Source organism: Serinus canaria, chromosome 5 (genome assembly GCF_022539315.1).
Source record: "Serinus canaria isolate serCan28SL12 chromosome 5, serCan2020, whole genome shotgun sequence".
Taxonomy (NCBI): Eukaryota; Metazoa; Chordata; class Aves; order Passeriformes; family Fringillidae; genus Serinus; species Serinus canaria.
Window position 1 is genome coordinate 53,896,981 of NC_066319.1, and position 17,351 is coordinate 53,914,331.

General features: G+C 44.0%; 1 protein-coding gene across 1 annotated transcript; it reads left to right on the plus strand.

Annotated features, from left to right (window-relative positions):
* Positions 1-14,346, plus strand: PLD4 (phospholipase D family member 4). Its single transcript, XM_009101693.4, has 11 exons — positions 1-155; positions 3,122-3,211; positions 5,411-5,646; positions 6,328-6,511; positions 6,830-6,950; positions 7,306-7,433; positions 7,603-7,803; positions 8,215-8,354; positions 11,285-11,450; positions 12,478-12,574; positions 13,853-14,346. The coding sequence occupies exons 1-11, from the start codon at positions 153-155 to the stop codon at positions 14,050-14,052; spliced, it is 1,566 nt and encodes a 521-aa protein (XP_009099941.2). The 5' UTR covers positions 1-152; the 3' UTR covers positions 14,053-14,346.
* The last annotated feature ends 3,005 nt before the right edge of the window (positions 14,347-17,351 follow it).

Below are 17,351 nucleotides of genomic sequence, written 5' to 3' on the forward strand. Positions count from 1 at the left end.
TCTAAGAGGAAGTGATCTACAGCAGGAGGGGAGAAAACCAGAAGAAGCCTAAACAAATATGCTGACAGAGCATGAGTATTGCCTTTTGTACACAAGGCTGGGAGTAACATCAGAGTGCAGGGGGACATCCACACAGGAGGAGACCTTCCAGGATGGTGAGTACCTTTGTCTTCATCTTGAGGGAGCTGGGGGGCGACCATGGAGAGATGAATGCACCTTGTTCATCTGAGGAACTTCAAACTGCCCCTGGGGAGGATTTGGTACAGTGAAAAATCACATTCTTGTGTTTGAAATTCAAAGTCTGACACAATTTGTTGCTGGTGGAGAAAAGTACTTTGGAGGTACTTTGGAGGCAAGGAGAAAGCAACCATAATGTTATAACCAGCAGTGTCCTGTGGGTACTCAGCAGACTGCCATTAGCTGGTGCCCCAGCCTGTGCAGCAATGCTAAGTAGTGCTTATATTTATTGCTCTTGGATGAACTTCATTCAGTCTGAATGAAAAAAAATTCACTGAAACTGGCAGCTGGTAGGGCCCTGAAAGCTTTGAGGGAGCTGTAGTTAATTGCTGACTAGCTACAGTATTATTCTTAGGAATTCTGGTTGTGTCTGAGATGTTTCCCTTCCTGAAAATTAAACTGTTTTAGAGCAGTTCTCACAACTTCTGTACGGCAGGTGGGACTTCAACCCATCACCAGTCAAAAACTTTAAGAAGGGCTTTGTTTGAACAGAATGGTTGATGATTCTATCACAGCACATATGAAATCTGTTTACCTTCATATTTTAAGAAAAATGCTGCTTTTGGAAGACATTTTGTAACTGCTGCTGAAAAAGAGAAGTGAAACAAGTTGTTTCTGGTAAGCTCCATCCATCTGAGACCATCATGTGGCTCTAATAGCATTGACATCTGAAGTTCCTTACCAAGACACTGCCTGGGTCACTAGATGGGACTTCAGGAGATAGAGGGACAAGGGAGATAGAGGGACAAGGGAGATAGAGGGACAAGGGAGATAGAGGGACAAGGCAACACCTTTCAGCTCCAGTTCTGTGATGAGAAGCACACATGGCTGTTTGTTCCTGGCCAGCCCAGATCATTGGGACAGCTGTGCCAAAGCCACAAGCTGTGGAGTGTGACCTGCAGCCTCAGTGGGCTCTCCTGGCCCAGCCTGAAGGGCTGCTGCTGTTTGTTTGAAAGATGCCTTTCTTCTCCTCCTTTAAAATACCTCTGCCTCACTTTCTACCCAACTCTTTCACATCTTCCCTCTTGCTCTCTCCTCCCTTTCGTCCCACTAAGATTTCTGGGTTGCAATGTGACCACTTCCTCTGGTGTGTGTTGCTGTCACACCTTTCTCTGTGTGGTGGGTTATATCCCCCATCTGCTTGGGCTCTCAGCTCTTTGGGGTAAGGGTCTTTATATTACACTGAAAACATGAACTGGGATTTCAGAGGTCTGGGAATGGCCAACTATCCTTCACTGCTGGCAGCCACTCCATTTCTCCAGGGCTGGGAGAATGGAAGCATACCTGCCAGCATTTGTAACTATTTCTAGTGGAAAAGCTTGCAGCTGAGCCTGGGGCAGCAAAAGGAAGTGACAGTGAAAAGTGTGAGTAAAACTGCTTTGGGAAGTGGGCCCTGCTATAGTGATTGCAGCTGATAGCAACAACCAGCTCCTGAAGTGGAAACAGGGCTCTCTTCCATGCAGCTCCAGTATGCTTTTAAGCAGGAATGTTTGTACCCTTTCTTCCCTCCCCACCTTTTCCATCTTTGTCATTCTCTCTTGTCTGCTCTTTTACCACAGGCCCCCCCTTTCCACATCCCTCTCTGCATTCCCCAAGTTGCTGTTTCAGACCCGCCTCCCTTGTCTTCCAAGACATCCTCCACCTCTTTGGTTCAGCCCCACCAGTACCTGTGAGTCGAGGAAGCCTCTGGGGCTGTGTCCAACCCCTGCCTGTCCCATGCAGCCACAGCATCCATCCAGAAATATGGAGTGGGCAGGGGCTAGAAGCAGCAGGGAATGTGTAGGGCCGTGCTGCTTTACTGCTGGGGAGGGCAGATACTGTGAGCCCACCCAGTTCAGGTGACAACAGCTGTGAACACATGCCAAGATGGATGGGACAAGTCTGGCAGGATCCTTCCTACATAAACCTTGTTTGAGTGTGGCCACCCACAGAGCAACTCCACATCCAGTACCAGTGCAGCAGGTTCATCCTCCAGGCTACAAAAGCCCAGTGGCTCAGGGGTCAGAAGCAGTCATTCAGGGACTGGACAGGTGGTGCTATCATCTGGCAGCACCTTCTGAGACCTGCTGTACCCCAGGATCTGCTTCTTGCTTCTGAGAATGAAAAGTGTCATCAGGCACTGTGGGGTAAATTCATCTCTGCCAATGCAGGGATGATTCAGTACGCACTGGACATGTGTCAATTTTTTGAGGAGGTAAAATAGGCAAGTGCCAACTCCCCCTGTCTGGCCATCTGCTGCCATATTGGCATATTTTGGTATTTGCTCTTATGGTTGCCTCTGCTAGTGGTAAAAAAAGATTGGAGAAATACTGCCTGAGAAGGAAAAGAAGATAACTTATCTTCTAGAGTCATGACTGCAGCAGGGGAGAAGGGGAGTTTGCATTTCAGCCTGGTCCCTGTCTCCTTAACAGAGTCACTTCTGGAAGAGACACTGGCATTGAAGACAACAGGCACAGGAAGAGAGCAGAAGCCTGACAGAGTCACATGCAGGATGAGACTGATGCTGCACACTATCACCCACTGCTTCTGCATTTAATTACTGCTTGTTGGCAAATACATTCGCTTGCAACAGGACAAAAGTGGATGCTGAAGGATGGCTGGAAGAGGCAGTGATGCAGTTGTTTACACATTAATTACTGCAGGGATTTTTGTGTGTAGAGAGCAGTGGGGGAAAACAGTGGGGACACATCCCTCTGTCACTTTGGAATCTGTTAATGTCACTCAAGACCCATAATACAGGAGGATGTTGCACAGACCCATACTCAAATCTCAGAGCACTGTGTAAAGCAGTGGCAGTAACCTGCACTTTTTGTCTGTAATTGGCTGTACACAAATGTGGTCATAAAGCTTTATTTTTCCCCTTGCATCCATTTCTGTTTTTCAGATTGTGAAAAAAGCATTAAAAACCTCCCTGATGTTTGATGAGTCCTCCAACATGAAATTAGGCGTGAACAATCAAAAAGACGTCAAAACGGTAATTATTGGGATACACCACATTTGCTTACAAGAGCTGAGATTGTGCTGACATTTCTGAAAAGAAATAACAGGTTGAGAATTATTTTATTGGCCATTTTTGAAAACTCTGTAGGTTTCAATCCCATTTGTAAACAAGTGAGTGACAAAACCCTCATTGATTTATCCGGTAGCCTGATCAAACCTTGCCCAGAGGGAGTAATGTGGAGATAAATCCTGCAGCTCTGTCTGGCTCAGGACAAGGAAACCACACGCATACAAACAGACTCACTTCCACCACTGGCACAGCATTTATTCATGTATTCATTTGTTCATTTATTCAGATGCCCAGAGTACCTGGACATCGCAGCACGTAGCATGGTGACAGCCATGATGTGACTTCAAAATAGATTTTTTACCTTAGAAATGTCTTCTAAAACCTAAATCTTGCTAATGTGTTCATGTGATGAAATGTGGAGCTGTTAAAAATAGGTGAGATTTTTTTTTTTTTGTGGCAAGGTAGAGAACAAGCCAGAGGGCAAAAATTTAGATAGATAGCTTAAAGATGATTATTTTATTCAAATCACTGCCTGAAATCTATGTCAGCACTGTAGATTTTGAGAAAAGCAGAGAAGATTAAAAGCAAGAAGCTTTATCCACGTAGAAACTGAAAGAGAAACTTTCAGAGGCAAGTGGTTTCTGTGTGGTTTTCCCATGTGCCCTTTTGGGAGTTCAGATTTACGGCTGCAGCATCACGACCACCCCCAGACTCAATTCTCCTTCCTGGAAGCTCAGAAACTCAGCTCTGAGGTCCATGGTGCCTATCACAGGCTGAGCTCAGAAGCTCAGCTCTGAGGTCCATGGTGCCTATCACAGGCTGGTGGATGGTTCCAGCTCCCACTAAGTGCCATGGGGAGCCAGCCATGATAATTACTGGGGGGAAATAGAACTGCATGTGTGGCTGGTTGTCTTTTCCTGCTCAGCTCAAGGCAGCCTTTAGAGCCTGGTGCAATAATTTTCAGCATGTGAGTGGCTGGACTGCAGATCTGAAGCTACCAGGTAGCCAGGCTACTTTTTTTTTTTTTTTTTCTTATCTACATTCAGGAAAAAAATTGAAAGTGCAGCAAAAGGGAAATGAAACTAACTCACCACACTAGAGTGACATGGATAAATGAGATTTGTGCACATGGATAAATGAGATTTGTGTAGTTTCAGTTAAGGGAGTTTGAAGACAAAACCAGTATGTATTCAGAAACCACAAAATGTCCTTCTGCCTCTGACACTTTCTGAACTGTTTTTTTTCTCCCCTGACAACACAAATTTCCTTTTCATGGAAATGTTTGGCTCAATCTCACAGCTAATCTTGTGTTGGAAATTTCCTTATTTTGATTTTGGTAGAAATTTTGTTGAACATCCAACGGTCCTGTGCTAAAATAAAGCTAATCAATGTCAAATTAATCACAAAATTTGGGAAAAATAACAAGGAATTGATATGTTGGCACAAAAAAATTGAACCAAAGAATGCAACTAAAATCATGGTCTTCACATAAACCAACACCAATCCATTTCCAAATTTTCTTTTTTTTTTTTCACCAGTTGCACTTTATTTGATCATATCTCCTTTCCAGAGTGTTTGTTCCACTTGATTCTCTGATTTCAAGGTTTCAGGAAATTCTTCCTTTCAGGAAGGGAATGAAATCTTGCCATTTCAACGAGGATCAATTGGGGAAGCTTTGGTCCATTTCCCTGCATGTCATGTCATCCCATTGGCTTTTATTGTTTTCACTTAGTTTCAGAATTTTCTCTTTTTTTTTTTTTTTTTATTTAGCAGTTCCTTTCTTCAATTTATTCTCCTGTCTCTTTCTTCCCTGAGTTTGGGGTTTCAATGTGTAAAATTTTGGCAAGTTTTGGTCCTTCTCACTGCACCTCATTTGAGTTTAAAGGGACCTTTTAAAGGTTATCTAGTCCACCCCCCCTGCAGAGAGAAGAGCCATCTTCAACTGGATCAGGCTGCTCAGGGCCCTGTCCAAGCAGACCTTGAGCACTGTTTCTCACTTTCAGTGCTGCACCTAGGAGCACTGCCTGGCAGTAGCTGCAAGCAGATCTTTCATTCAAAGACTAAATAAAAGATTGATTCACCTGCACAGGTGGCCATCCATTAGCTGGTGCACCAATGCCTTGGTGGTCACTTAAATCCTCTCCTCTGTGGGTTCTGTTCTAGTTTCAAATCTTAGGGGCGATTCTGACGCTTGCTCTTGTCCTGATGGCTCTTTACTTCCTGAGTATGGACAGCACAGCTGATGGCAACGGAGAAGAAGCAGCAATTGTCAGCATTTACAGAAAGGTGGGGGAGGAAGGACTGTACAGAGATCTCCCAGAGGAAGAAGGACTCTATGGAGATCTCCCAGGAGCCACAGTAACTGAGGAGGGCACCAACAGATGCAATGACTCCTGCAGGTGAGTCAGGTTAGATGGCAAAGTCATCAACAGAGGGAGAAATAGCTACAGTACTGATAATATCAGAATGGGTTTTATTCGCTTCCCACTGTATCATAAGTGATGAAGCACCACTAATTTGGGACGAGGGCTAATTTGGGGGTGCTATTTAGGCACTGGGTAATTGGTAGCTGCCTGCTGTGAGGGGACAGTAGGGCAGTGTCACAGCTCCTCTCCCAGTCCTGTGCTTGTATGTTCATCTCAGCTCAGTTCCTCCTCTGTTCCCTCCAGCCCTCCTCCTTTTGGCAGCAGTGGGAGGCAGCAGAGTCACCAGCTGGCAGAGCAGCCTTTCTCAGAGGCTGGAGGGGCAGGGAATGTCTGTGCTGGGACAGGGTGAAGAGGGCACCCTAGCAACATCCAGCTATGGGGGTTTGCTCTTCTCCACATCTTAGGCACGGTAAAATAAAAAGCTCAGAATGGCTACTGAGAAACCATTCTGCTGAATTTGGGAGGTCACTGTACAACAATAGAAGCCTGGCTATAAAAACTTGGGCTAGAGAGCACTCCCAGCCTGTTTGTCCAGCTCACCTTGTTTGCTGTGGAGGCTGACACCCAGCATGGCCAACTGTGTGGCCTGACAGGTGCTTGGTGTCCTGTTGGGGTCACAGTCACTTGCTTCACAACACAAAATTGCCATTGCAGCTTTGAACTTGTGGAAAATGTTCCTTATGACTTACCCTTCGAGATAAACAGCACTGCAGCCAAACCCTTGTACCAAGCCTGGACAAGACTGCTGGATCTAGCCCAGGAAAAAGTGCACGTGGCCTCTTACTATTGGTCTCTCACTGGGAAGGATATTGGTGTCAATGACTCCTCTTCCAAGCAGGTAAGGTAAAATCAGCAGCAAGCACGTCTGTGGCTGTTTTTCCTCATATCTATGTGGTAGAGGACAGGCTGGGTCTGTGGTCTGTCTCCCAGAGACACTGCTTAACTCCTCCTGCAAATCCAGGAAGGTTTTCCATGCTGTTCTGAAGCAACAGTCCAGCTTTCCTCCTTTAGTCAAGATAGGCAGAAATAAGTGAAATTTCTGACCTTCCTTGTGCGGGGGTTCTTCAAAGGAAGCACCCATTAGTGCCACTGTCCTTGCATGTATCTTACTACACCTTCTGTAACAAAATATAAAAAATAACAATTCACCACACAGGGTGAAGATATTCTGCAGAGGTTTGAGAGGTTACTCGCAGAGAATGTCTCTCTGTATATTGCAGCAAGTTCACCAACTCTGGCTACAAAATCAAGAGACCTTGAGCTTTTAGAGGAAAAAGGTAATTATTTCCCCTCAGTGATTCACTCACAGCTTCTGTATTACAAAAAGGCATCTGTGGGAAACCTGGTTTCCAAGGCCTGTTCTGATTTAGTGCTTAAATAGATTCACAGGACAAGCACCATCTGCTCACTAGTCCATGCTTTCTTTCTGTGTTGCCATGCTCTTTAGGATCTTCTGAAAGTTCACATTTTGCATATTGTTTTTCAAGTTCCTGTGTTCCCAGGAATGAGTGCTTGTGAATTGTGGTAGCTGTTACTGCCTGCAAGAGTCAGACATGCAGGTGTGTTCTGGCTGTTGAGGAACCATCTCCATGCTGTATCTAAACTCTTTTTTCCCTCTCCATCTTTCTTCAGGGGCTCATGTGAAAAAGATTGATTTTGGACGTTTGACAGGAGGAGTGTTGCATAGCAAATTCTGGATAGTAGATATGAAGCACATATTTATTGGTAGTGCAAACATGGACTGGAGATCTTTATCTCAGGTGATGTCTGCTGCTGCATATTCTGAAATCTGGGGGAAGATTCATATCCTGGCAGATAACAGAGAAAAATTGTAATGATGTAAAAATATTGTCAGAGCAGAAGAAACAGCAAAGAAACCCCTGGAGGTGGCTCCTTCTGGGGCTGTGACACAGCTTGCTCTCTTTGCAGGTGAAAGAGTTTGGTGCTGTGATGTATAACTGCAGCTGTTTGGCCCAAGACCTCTGGAAAACATTTAGTACCTACTGGGAGGTTGGATATCCTAATGCTACCATCCCAATCCCTTGGCCTCTTAATTATTCAACCCACATTAACAATCATCAGCCTCTGAAAGTAGAATTTAATGGAATCTTGACAGAAACCTATTTTTCTGTAAGTATGTTTGAAAATAACACATCAGTGTAAACTGTTTAAGGATTGAGCAGGAAAATTTCTTCAGCAGTCCTCTTCAGTTGCTTGTGCTCCAGGTGGATAATAATTTGTTCCTTAGGTTTCTCTGGAATGTTCAAAGGACAGGGATAAACCCAGCATAAGCTATCAAATTGTATAGCAGGAACAGCATGAAGGTCTCTTTTAATCACCTCAATACATCAATAAGTATCTGACCCAGCAGGATATGGAAGGCATGAGGAAAGCTGGTGATCCATTCTCAAGTGCTTTGTGATATTTTAATGAAAACTTGACAGATCTAAACATAAATGAGTTGCAGTCTGAGATTTAAAAAAAAATAAATAAATCACTGATCTATGTATTTTCCTTTTTCTTTTTTGTTTTTTTTTACAGGCTTCCCCTCCAGCATTTTGTCCAGCAGGTCGCACCCATGACCTCCATGCTATACTCAGTATTATCAGTCAGGCACAGAAGTTTGTCTATGTCTCTGTCATGGAATATTTCCCTACCAGCCGTTTTCTTCATCCAAAAAGGTACAATTTCAATCCTGAGCAAGTCAGCTACTTGTACTATTTAAAGAAAAAAAACCAAAAAACTTCCCCTCCTTCTGCAATGAAAATATTCAGAATGGAGAGAGGCTTTGCTCTGCATTCACAACCATCCCATAGACTGTGCCTCCCACGAACCAAGGAACAGGATGAGAGGAAACAGCCTCAAGTTGTGCCAGGGGAGGTTTAGATTGGATATTAGGAAAAAGAAATCCATGGAAAGGGTTGTCTGGTATAGGAACAGACTACCCAGGGGAGTGGTGGAGCCACCATCCCTGGAAGTGTTAGAAATTCTGTGGCTATGGCACCTGAGTACATGGTTTAGTGGTGAACATGGTGCTGCTGCTGGGCTGAGAGTCAGACCTGATGACCTTAAAGGTCTTTTCCAGAACCTAACAGTTCTAGGATTCTGTGATTCCAGTCCTGATGCTGCAGGAAGGATGATTACCAATACCTGTGTGCTTTGCTGGTGTTCTGGAGCACCCTCCCGTGCTCTACACACCACAAAAAAGCTGTGAAATGCCACACTAAGGACAGTCAGGTTCCACATCCTCCAAAATTCAACACAGCAACTTTATGAATTGAGAGAGAAAAGGGAACACCAGAAATTTAGTCCAGAAGAGTCTTGACTTCCTGCTCCATTTCTTGCTTGAGGCACTTGACCAATAGTTTAGAGGGTGGTTCTTGACTCTCCTGACTATTGCAGTGAGAGCTGAAACAGCCTCTAAAAGAAGCTTCTGGGTTTTTTGTTTGTTTGGTGGTTGGTGGGGTTTTTTGTTGCTGTTGTTGAGGGCTTTTTTTGTTGTTGTTGTTGTTTGGGGTTTTTGTTTTGTTTTTAATAATTCCATTTAAGTTCCAGCAGCAGTTTCAGCGATCAGGTGATAGTGGTGATCTGGAGGAATCACAGAATCATAGAATGGTTTGAGCTACAGACCATTCCATTTCTCCCCTCCTGTGCCATGGGCAGGGACACCTTTCACTAGACCAGGCTGCTCAAAGCCCCATCCAGCCTGGCCTTGAGCCTGAGTCTGGTGAACCACCAGAGACTGCCCGAGGCCACAGCAGAACTGTGCAGACTCTGCACATGAACCCAAACCTGAGCAGCACAGAAAGGTACACAGTCATGGGGCAGCACTAAGACTCCCAAATCCTCTTAGATATGCTTGAATTGGGATGTTTATGTGCAACCAAGTACTCTGAATTATCTGTTTACAACATTCCTGAGTTTTCCAACCAACTAAATGATCTGAACAAGAAGTTCAAGTGAAAGTTATGTACAACATGTCTTGGTGAATAGGGTGAGCTCTAGGTGCCATTCAGCCAGAATGATACCATGCATCATGTCCCTCTGCCACAACTGAGTAAAGCCTCTGTTTAGCTGAGGCATAGGTGTGTTATGGGAAGATTTTAGGACAATAGAGAGACACAGATAATTCTACTGTCCAAGAAACCAAATCTTGAGACTAGCCTCTACTTGGAGGATATCTTTAATGAATCCAACACCTCAGAGGATTTTCAGTTTATATGTAATACAATTGAGTCTCTGGGTTTCTCATCTTCTGAGAACCCACTCATCTTTCTGGGAATAAGTTCCCAGAAAGTCTCTTTTCCCCATTAGGATTCAGTGCATTAATACTCCTTATTCTTCACCTGAAGGCTTAATCCACAGTTTGTGACATCTAGGGCTGATCAGATGCAAACAAGAGTTTGAAAGGCCCAGGGAAAGTGGCACAGGGCCTCGGGCTATCTCCACAGCAACCAGCTGTAGTGCCATGAATTGAAGCTGATTAGTTCAGGTTAGGTTCCTCCAGCAGCTGAGGCAGGGGAAACAAAGCTGCTGTCCAATGCCTGAGTGTTAATCAACTAGAAACTGATATATTTAAAAAATTGAAACCATTCAAAAGTTGCATTTCAAATAGCATGATTTTCCAAGCTTTTCAGGATCTGTAAGTCAAGTCTGAGCCTCAGAGCACGTGGCCAGGCCATTGATCGCAATAGGACGGTGAACGGGGGAGGAGCAGAGAATTCAGGCCTTTGTACATAAGACCAAAAGGATTAAGTTAGGCAAATTAATTCATCATTGCTCATGGGACTGTGAGCAAATGCTGGACCTCTCTCTGTATCAGCCCTCCAATCTGGACTAAACATGCTTGTCTCCCTCTGTGCAGCATTTGTTAGGATCTGTGCGATGAAAATGCCACCTGGGTGTTTGGAGTCACCAGCCCTGGGATGCACTTTGTCCAGCTCTTAGTGTTGTGTAGCTGGGTGAAGGATGTTAAAAATGTTCCCCATAGCTACAGCCAACACAAGTGTCAGGAAAATGGATTTTCCCATGTTCAGGAAACATGGAGGGCACAGCTGTGTCCATTACCTTGGGTACACACAGTGAGGACAGGGAGGGGTGGGGAGGGATGGAGCCTGCCCATGCTGGCTGATGGCAAGGGACCACTGCAGACACTGGAAACAGTCTCCAGTGGCCTGAAAAAGCCATATTCTGCAAAATGGTTCTTAGACTTTCCTCTGGGCTCTGCAGTACCCTTTTACTTTGTGCTGTATGAACTGGCTTTACCCTGGAGTTGCTATTGTTATCTTTAGTTTCCTAAGGAGATAAGCATAGTGGCACCATGCTGTTTGTATCTGTGTATGTGCACTTTACTAAGCTTTAAACTTTTGAATTAATTTCACCCCAATTTGGCAGGGTCTGGAGGTCTCAAAACACGTTCTGTGAAAAGAACAGACTTGGTAGAAGACAGAAACCTTGTTTGTACCTCCAGGGAAGCCACAAGCGCTTCACTTGCTAGAGATCAGAAATCCCATCTGTGCATCATCACTCCTAGTCTCAGCTTAACTTCACAGCTTTCTAGGGAACTGTTTAAAACAAACATCCCTTTTTGCACACACCTCCTTTCCTGCAGATACTGGCCAGCCATTGACAATGCCCTGAGACGTGCAGCTTTCAACCGCAGAGTGCAGGTCCGGCTCCTGGTCAGCTGCTGGGCGTACACTGACCCAGCCATGCTCCACTACCTGAGGTCCCTGCGTGCTCTCGACAACCCACACGCCCACATCAGCATCGACGTGGTATGAGAAGGAAACCTGATTTTGGAAAGACAGCTTGAGGCTACGGCCCCACACTGATTTCTGAGAATAAGTTGCTGTTTGTGTGTACAAATGTTAGCTTTTAGAGAAGCAGGTTGTCTGCTTTTGCAGTGACTGCTTCCTGTTTTTGTGAAAATAGGCCCAATATATAACTTCTGAGGAAGCAGCTATTTAAAGCTGCTAGTGATAACAGGTATGTGCCTGGCTGCGGCACTTGAGACATTATCCAGGCAGCTGCTTTTGCTGAGCACTGTGACAGTAACAGTTTATATGATAACTTAGTGCTCCTCTCAGAGACCTTTTCCTGCATGGAATATGTTAAATTGATCTAATTGGTATCAGTTTGCTAAAACTGAGAGCTCTGCTGTCTGCCTATACAGATAGATCTGTTCTTGAACACTAAATATTGCACACAGGCCATAGGCATTAGGCTGGAATGCATCAGGTGGAGTGGGGATGGTGTGGATGCTCCCAACATGATGCAGTAATCACAACAGAGAAATATTACAGGAGGAGGAGTGGGTTTCAGAAAAAAAAAAAAATAAAAGGGAAACGTAGATTTTGGTAAGAGTTAGCACAAAAAGTTAGGCATTATATTTGCCTACAGTACCCCTTGTGTCTGTGATCAGCCCATTCTCACACAAAATAAGAGCAGCAATCAGTGGTAAATGCAATCTATTAAACAGCTGCCTAAAACTGCATTTAATTGTCTGCCCTGTAATGATAATAGCTGTGCCACTAATGGAACATTGTGAGGCAAACATTTTCTGTATCTGATCTTAATTGCTTATCCAGTTTTATGTATAGTGGAAGTATTATTTGCTAGTTTTCTTGGATAGGAGCAAAATCTCTTCTGTGGTCTATTCAATAACAGAGTGCAGTATGTTCTCTTTTGTTCTTCCCACACTCTTCTATTCTTTGAAACTATAGCAAACATGCAGTGTCCAATCATGACGTCTGTTCCTCACTCTAGTATTTGTGTTAATATTTTTAATTCCTCTCCCTCCAGAAACTCTTCATTGTTCCTGTTCTCAATCACACAAACATTCCTCATGGGAGAGTGAATCACAACAAGTACATGGTCACTGATAAAGTAGCCTACATTGGTATGTATTCCATTATTCCAAATGTGTATCACAGTATCTCCAGATCTACTGCACTGAGGCTGAGATAGGATCAGCTGCAATACCAAAAAAATACCTCATTTTGCCATATAAAGCAAAGTCTGTCTTAGGTAAAGAAGGACAGATGTGAAAGGGAGAAAATAATGTAGGTGAAGTTCAGTAGGAGATTATTTCATATGATTGTGAACCATTAGGAGCAGAGTGTGACAAGGCTGAGAGCACAGCCTGTGACAGCACAGTGGGGATTTCACAGCCTGTGTGCTCAGGATGACACAGGGATAGCTGGTGCTCCAGTACATAGCATTAGAGTGCTTTAATAAAAAGGAACTGCTGGGAGGAATTAATTCTATGCACTGTTTGTTGAACAGAATTCTAGGAAAGGAAATGAGAAAACAGTAATGTCAACTGTGTGCTGTTCCTGAAAGCCGAGATGGTGTTTACATTTCATTCTTTTATTAGGAACCCTCAAAATAGGAAACGTGAAAGTGCTCTGTCATTTCAGCCAGCTCATCCTCCCAGCAATACACACCAGCAAACAGCCTGATCTTCAACTGGCTGAGGGTTTACAGCTCCAGTTGCCTTCAATACTTTAATAACTTGTTTTACACTTGAAGGCAGATAGGCAGGTGATTTGTTTTCATGCCTAAGCACCTTCTGGAATTGACAGATTTTTCCGGCTAAGGCGATCACGAGGGGAAGTGCATAAGTGACAAAATGTGCATTGTTCACAGTGCTTGATTGTCTGGATTGAGGTAGCTTTGGAGAGAGCCCTAGACAATGTCTGCAGCTGGATTTCCAGCTTTGCCTGGTTTAGAAGCAGGCTTTGTGTGTCAAGCTCAGAACAGCTCCCAAGGGTTTATTGAGCAGGAGTCCAGTTTCTCCTTTTGTTTCCCTTTAACAAATGAAGAGAATTAAGTAAATTAAAGACTTTTTTCTTTAGACACTGAATCCCCTGTCAAACACTGGCTTTTACTTCTCTTAATACTCAAATATTGCACTTTATTGCCATGTTTATGAGTAGATTTGTGCATTCAGTCTGTACAGGCTGTAATGAATCAGAAGGTTATGAACCTTCAGGGCTGCAGTTAATACCAAGTTTTCAAAACCTGAGGTCTGGCATAAGAAGGAGGTGACCTGATTTTAGCTGCCTCGTTGGTCCTAATGAGATTTGCAGTCAAGGAGCAAATCAACAAAGCCCAGAGATCAAACAGAACACTGGAAAATGAATGTTTTCTAATCAGCTACTTTTCCACTGCACAGGGACTTCCAATTGGTCAGAAAACTACTTCACTGACACAGCTGGCGTGGGACTAATTATCAAACAGAATTTGACCAACCTGCAAAGAAGGCAGCAGCCTGTCCAGGAACAGCTGAAAGATATTTTTGAGCGAGACTGGAATTCCAAATATGCGGTGAATCTGGAAGATGTGCAGGGACAGAAAGACTGTAACTGGGATTAGACCTGAAGTGAATTGAAATGTGCACTTAAAATAGAAACAAAAAAATGCATTTGAATCTTGCTCACGTGCAAATCAAGGAAATCTCTTCTTTTTGTCTTTGTCAGAGAAATCACTTCCTCGTGGCATCCACATTGGTGACATGAGAATTTCTTGTAGTTGACTCTACCTGCAAAACCACTAGTCAGTGTGTGGTGTTTGATTTTTTTGTGTGATTATCTCATTGCAGAGTTAATGAAATGCATACAATGTTGTAAGAAAGCTGTCTGACATTAAAGCAAACATCAGAGACACAGATCATAATTTCTCTGCCATTCTATCTTTAGAAACTATATATTTCAACCTAAAAGTTCCATTAACAGTGTTTGCTTACATGTGTTTAAACATTTTTAATAAACTCCAGACTACCTTAACATTTCAGCCATGTATATGATCACCTACAATAGCAAGGGCAGATTTTTAAATGCATTTAGAATTTAGAGATACAGGGATTAATGTTGATTGAAGAAATTAGAGATTCTAAGTGTTGGGGCTAGCTGCTAGAGATAAATGCCTGAGATTTAAACTTTGGGGCCAGTTTCCAACTCAGCTTCCCTGGAACCTCGAGTGTCTGGGGGTGTTTGGATGTCTGAGTGTCCGTCTTGTGCAGCAAACAGGATGGGGAGCAGGGCAAAGCTGCTTCGTGGGTGCTGTTGTGGCTGGGGCATCTCAACTGCACTGTGGGCAGTGCTTGGAGAGGCTCCTCGCTCCTTCTGGGCTGCCCTGGTGCTGGCCCTGAGCAGTGCTGAGTCTCTGGGCTGCCCTTCCTCCTGCAGTCACCCAGGGAGCACAGCCCTGAGCCATCTGGTGCTGATACCCCTATCCACCACAGCTCTGCCCTGGGTGACTTTATGAGGAGACAGGAAAGGAGAGCAGGGCTTGTGCTCCAGCAGTGATTGACACTGGGCTGGAGCTCCATGAGCCTTGCCAGGGCTGTGCATACACAAAAATCCCCACACAAATAAGGACTTTTAGAGTTGACCCCCATAAATGTTCCATTTTTTGGTTTCCAGGCTGCTCCTTAGCAATCTCTTCATACACTTCCATGATTCCTTGGAGTATTTGATCCATCATTACAAATCAATGCTTCTTGTTACTGTGGCAGATTTTTAAAGACATGTAGTTGTATGTACAGATATCATTGAAATTTTGGGAGTATTCACATACATGCCAAAATATTGAGGAACATGCAGGGGCTTTTCATGCTCTCACACCCTCTTTCCTTACTAGAGCTAGCTTGAAAATCTTTGTGAGACGTTACATCCTCAACTCAACAAAAGTTTCCTGTAGAGGAGCGCACTCCTCTAGATGGCACTCCAAGCTGTGTTTTCTCTTTTGGCAGGGCTAGATATCGCCGGGAAAAGAAGAAAACTTCCTTCTCTTCTGTTCAGGAGCTCAAATCTGACAGTGCTAGATTAGTTGTTCAGTGGGACAGAGTTTCTGGATAAGGTGGCAGAATTTTTCTTATGGCCCTATAAATCTCAGGTGGGTTAAAGTTTGGCTTATAAAAGAAAAAATGGATGCTTAGGAGAGTGCTCTTCTCTTTTCTCTACTGACTTCACTGTTGGTTTTCCTCTACATATGGGAAGGTGAGGGGGGAGTTTACAATTAATACAATGAACTGGATCTACGAGGAACTTGGGGGTATTTCCCTGGTTTCTTGTGAGACTTTTGAAGCCTGTTCATACCTTGATTCTTATTTGTTTTCTATTAGACATGTAAGTTATAACCAGGCTTTGAGTCTCAGTTCTTTTCTATTTATGAAATAAGGTTAATAATAGTTCTTACCCATTCATCTCTTACTCATCTCTTTTGTTTAGATTGTGATTTCTCCAAGCTAAGGACTATACCAAATGTATCCTGGGTTCTCCAGTGGCATTTATTAGCATCATCCTTGGGCAGATTGGCTATTGGAAAAAGGTTGGGCATTGGAAAGACTCCCCAGGAAAGTTGTCACATCAAGAAGCATTTGAACTACACTCTTGGAGATGTGGTGTGATTCTTGGGGTTGTGCTGTGTAGAGCCAGTAGCTGGACCTTGTGAATCCCTTCTGGCTCAGGACACTCTGTAATTGTCTAGTCTGACTGTAGGCTGTTCAGATTTTTGTCACTGCTTTACTGCAGGGGCTTTCAGGAGGAGCTGCTGCACTGCTCCCCCAGCAGGATCACCTCTGGAAGATCTTGGTTTGGTGCAGTGCCATGTGGCTACAGTGCTGCTACAGCAATGCAGGAGACAGCAAGACAGATCCTAGCTGGCTCCAGGGGTTATGAGTACTGACATGACCACAAAGCCACCTTAGACACCAGCTTGTTCCAAAAACTTCAGTATTATCTGTTCACATTTTTTCCTGCCATTACCCAGGATTTTCCTTTCCCAGTTGTTACAGATAAACAAATCTTCCTTGCTTTATTCCAGGTACTGAGAAAACATTTCATCTACCATTTATGCCATATCAGGGCACACTTAATTTCTTGACAGTCATTGATATCTCCACAATCCTTAGAGGATAGCTCTTGGGCCATGGGCACTGACTCACAGACATCTGCTCTCTGCAGAGGCCCAGAAAAGTCAGCTTTAGTTGCAGGGTAGATGGTGGGGGTGCAGCTTCCTGAAGAGGTGGAGAGGGAGATGCCAGTTCCTTCTTCCTGGTATCCAGTGCTGGGATGTGTGGGTATAGTTCAAAGTTGCATATGGGGAGGTGCAAACTTGACACTAGGAAACATTTCCTTACAAGAGAGAGGTCAAACACTAAATCAGACTTGTCTTGAGAAGTGTTCAATGCCACAAGCCTGTCAGTGTTCAAGAGGCATTTGGACAATGCCCTGAATAACCTCAATGTTTTTTCAATGTTTTGGTCATCCCTTATGTGGTCAAGCAATTGGACTGAATGATCATCGTGGGCCCCTTTAAATTAACTATTCTATTCTATTCTGTTCTGTTCTATTCTAAATGTCTTTAAAGTGAAACAGGGTTAGATCAGATATAAGGAAAAAATCTTTTCTGTGAGGGTGGTGATGCCCTGGCACAGGCTGCCCAGAGCAGCTGTGGCTGCCCCATCCCTGGGAGTGTTCAAGGCCAGGCTGGAAGGGGCTCTGAGCAAGCTGGGCCAGTGGAAGGTGTCTCTGCCCATGGCAGGGGGTTAGATGGATGATCTTTAAGGTTCCTTCTGTCCCCTTAACATTCTATGATTTTGTGATAAGAAGAGAAGAAATGAAGAATATCTTAATATACAGATGGTTAGGCAGCCAAGTGCACCTCACTTA

Excerpts from the sequence above, each read along its gene's own strand:
- PLD4 (XM_009101693.4), top strand. Across the intron at positions 6,512-6,829 it reads ATGACTCCTCTTCCAAGCAG|GGTGAAGATATTCTGCAGAG; the intron begins GTAAGGTAAAAT and ends TTCACCACACAG. Across the intron at positions 11,451-12,477 it reads CCCACATCAGCATCGACGTG|AAACTCTTCATTGTTCCTGT; the intron begins GTATGAGAAGGA and ends CTCTCCCTCCAG.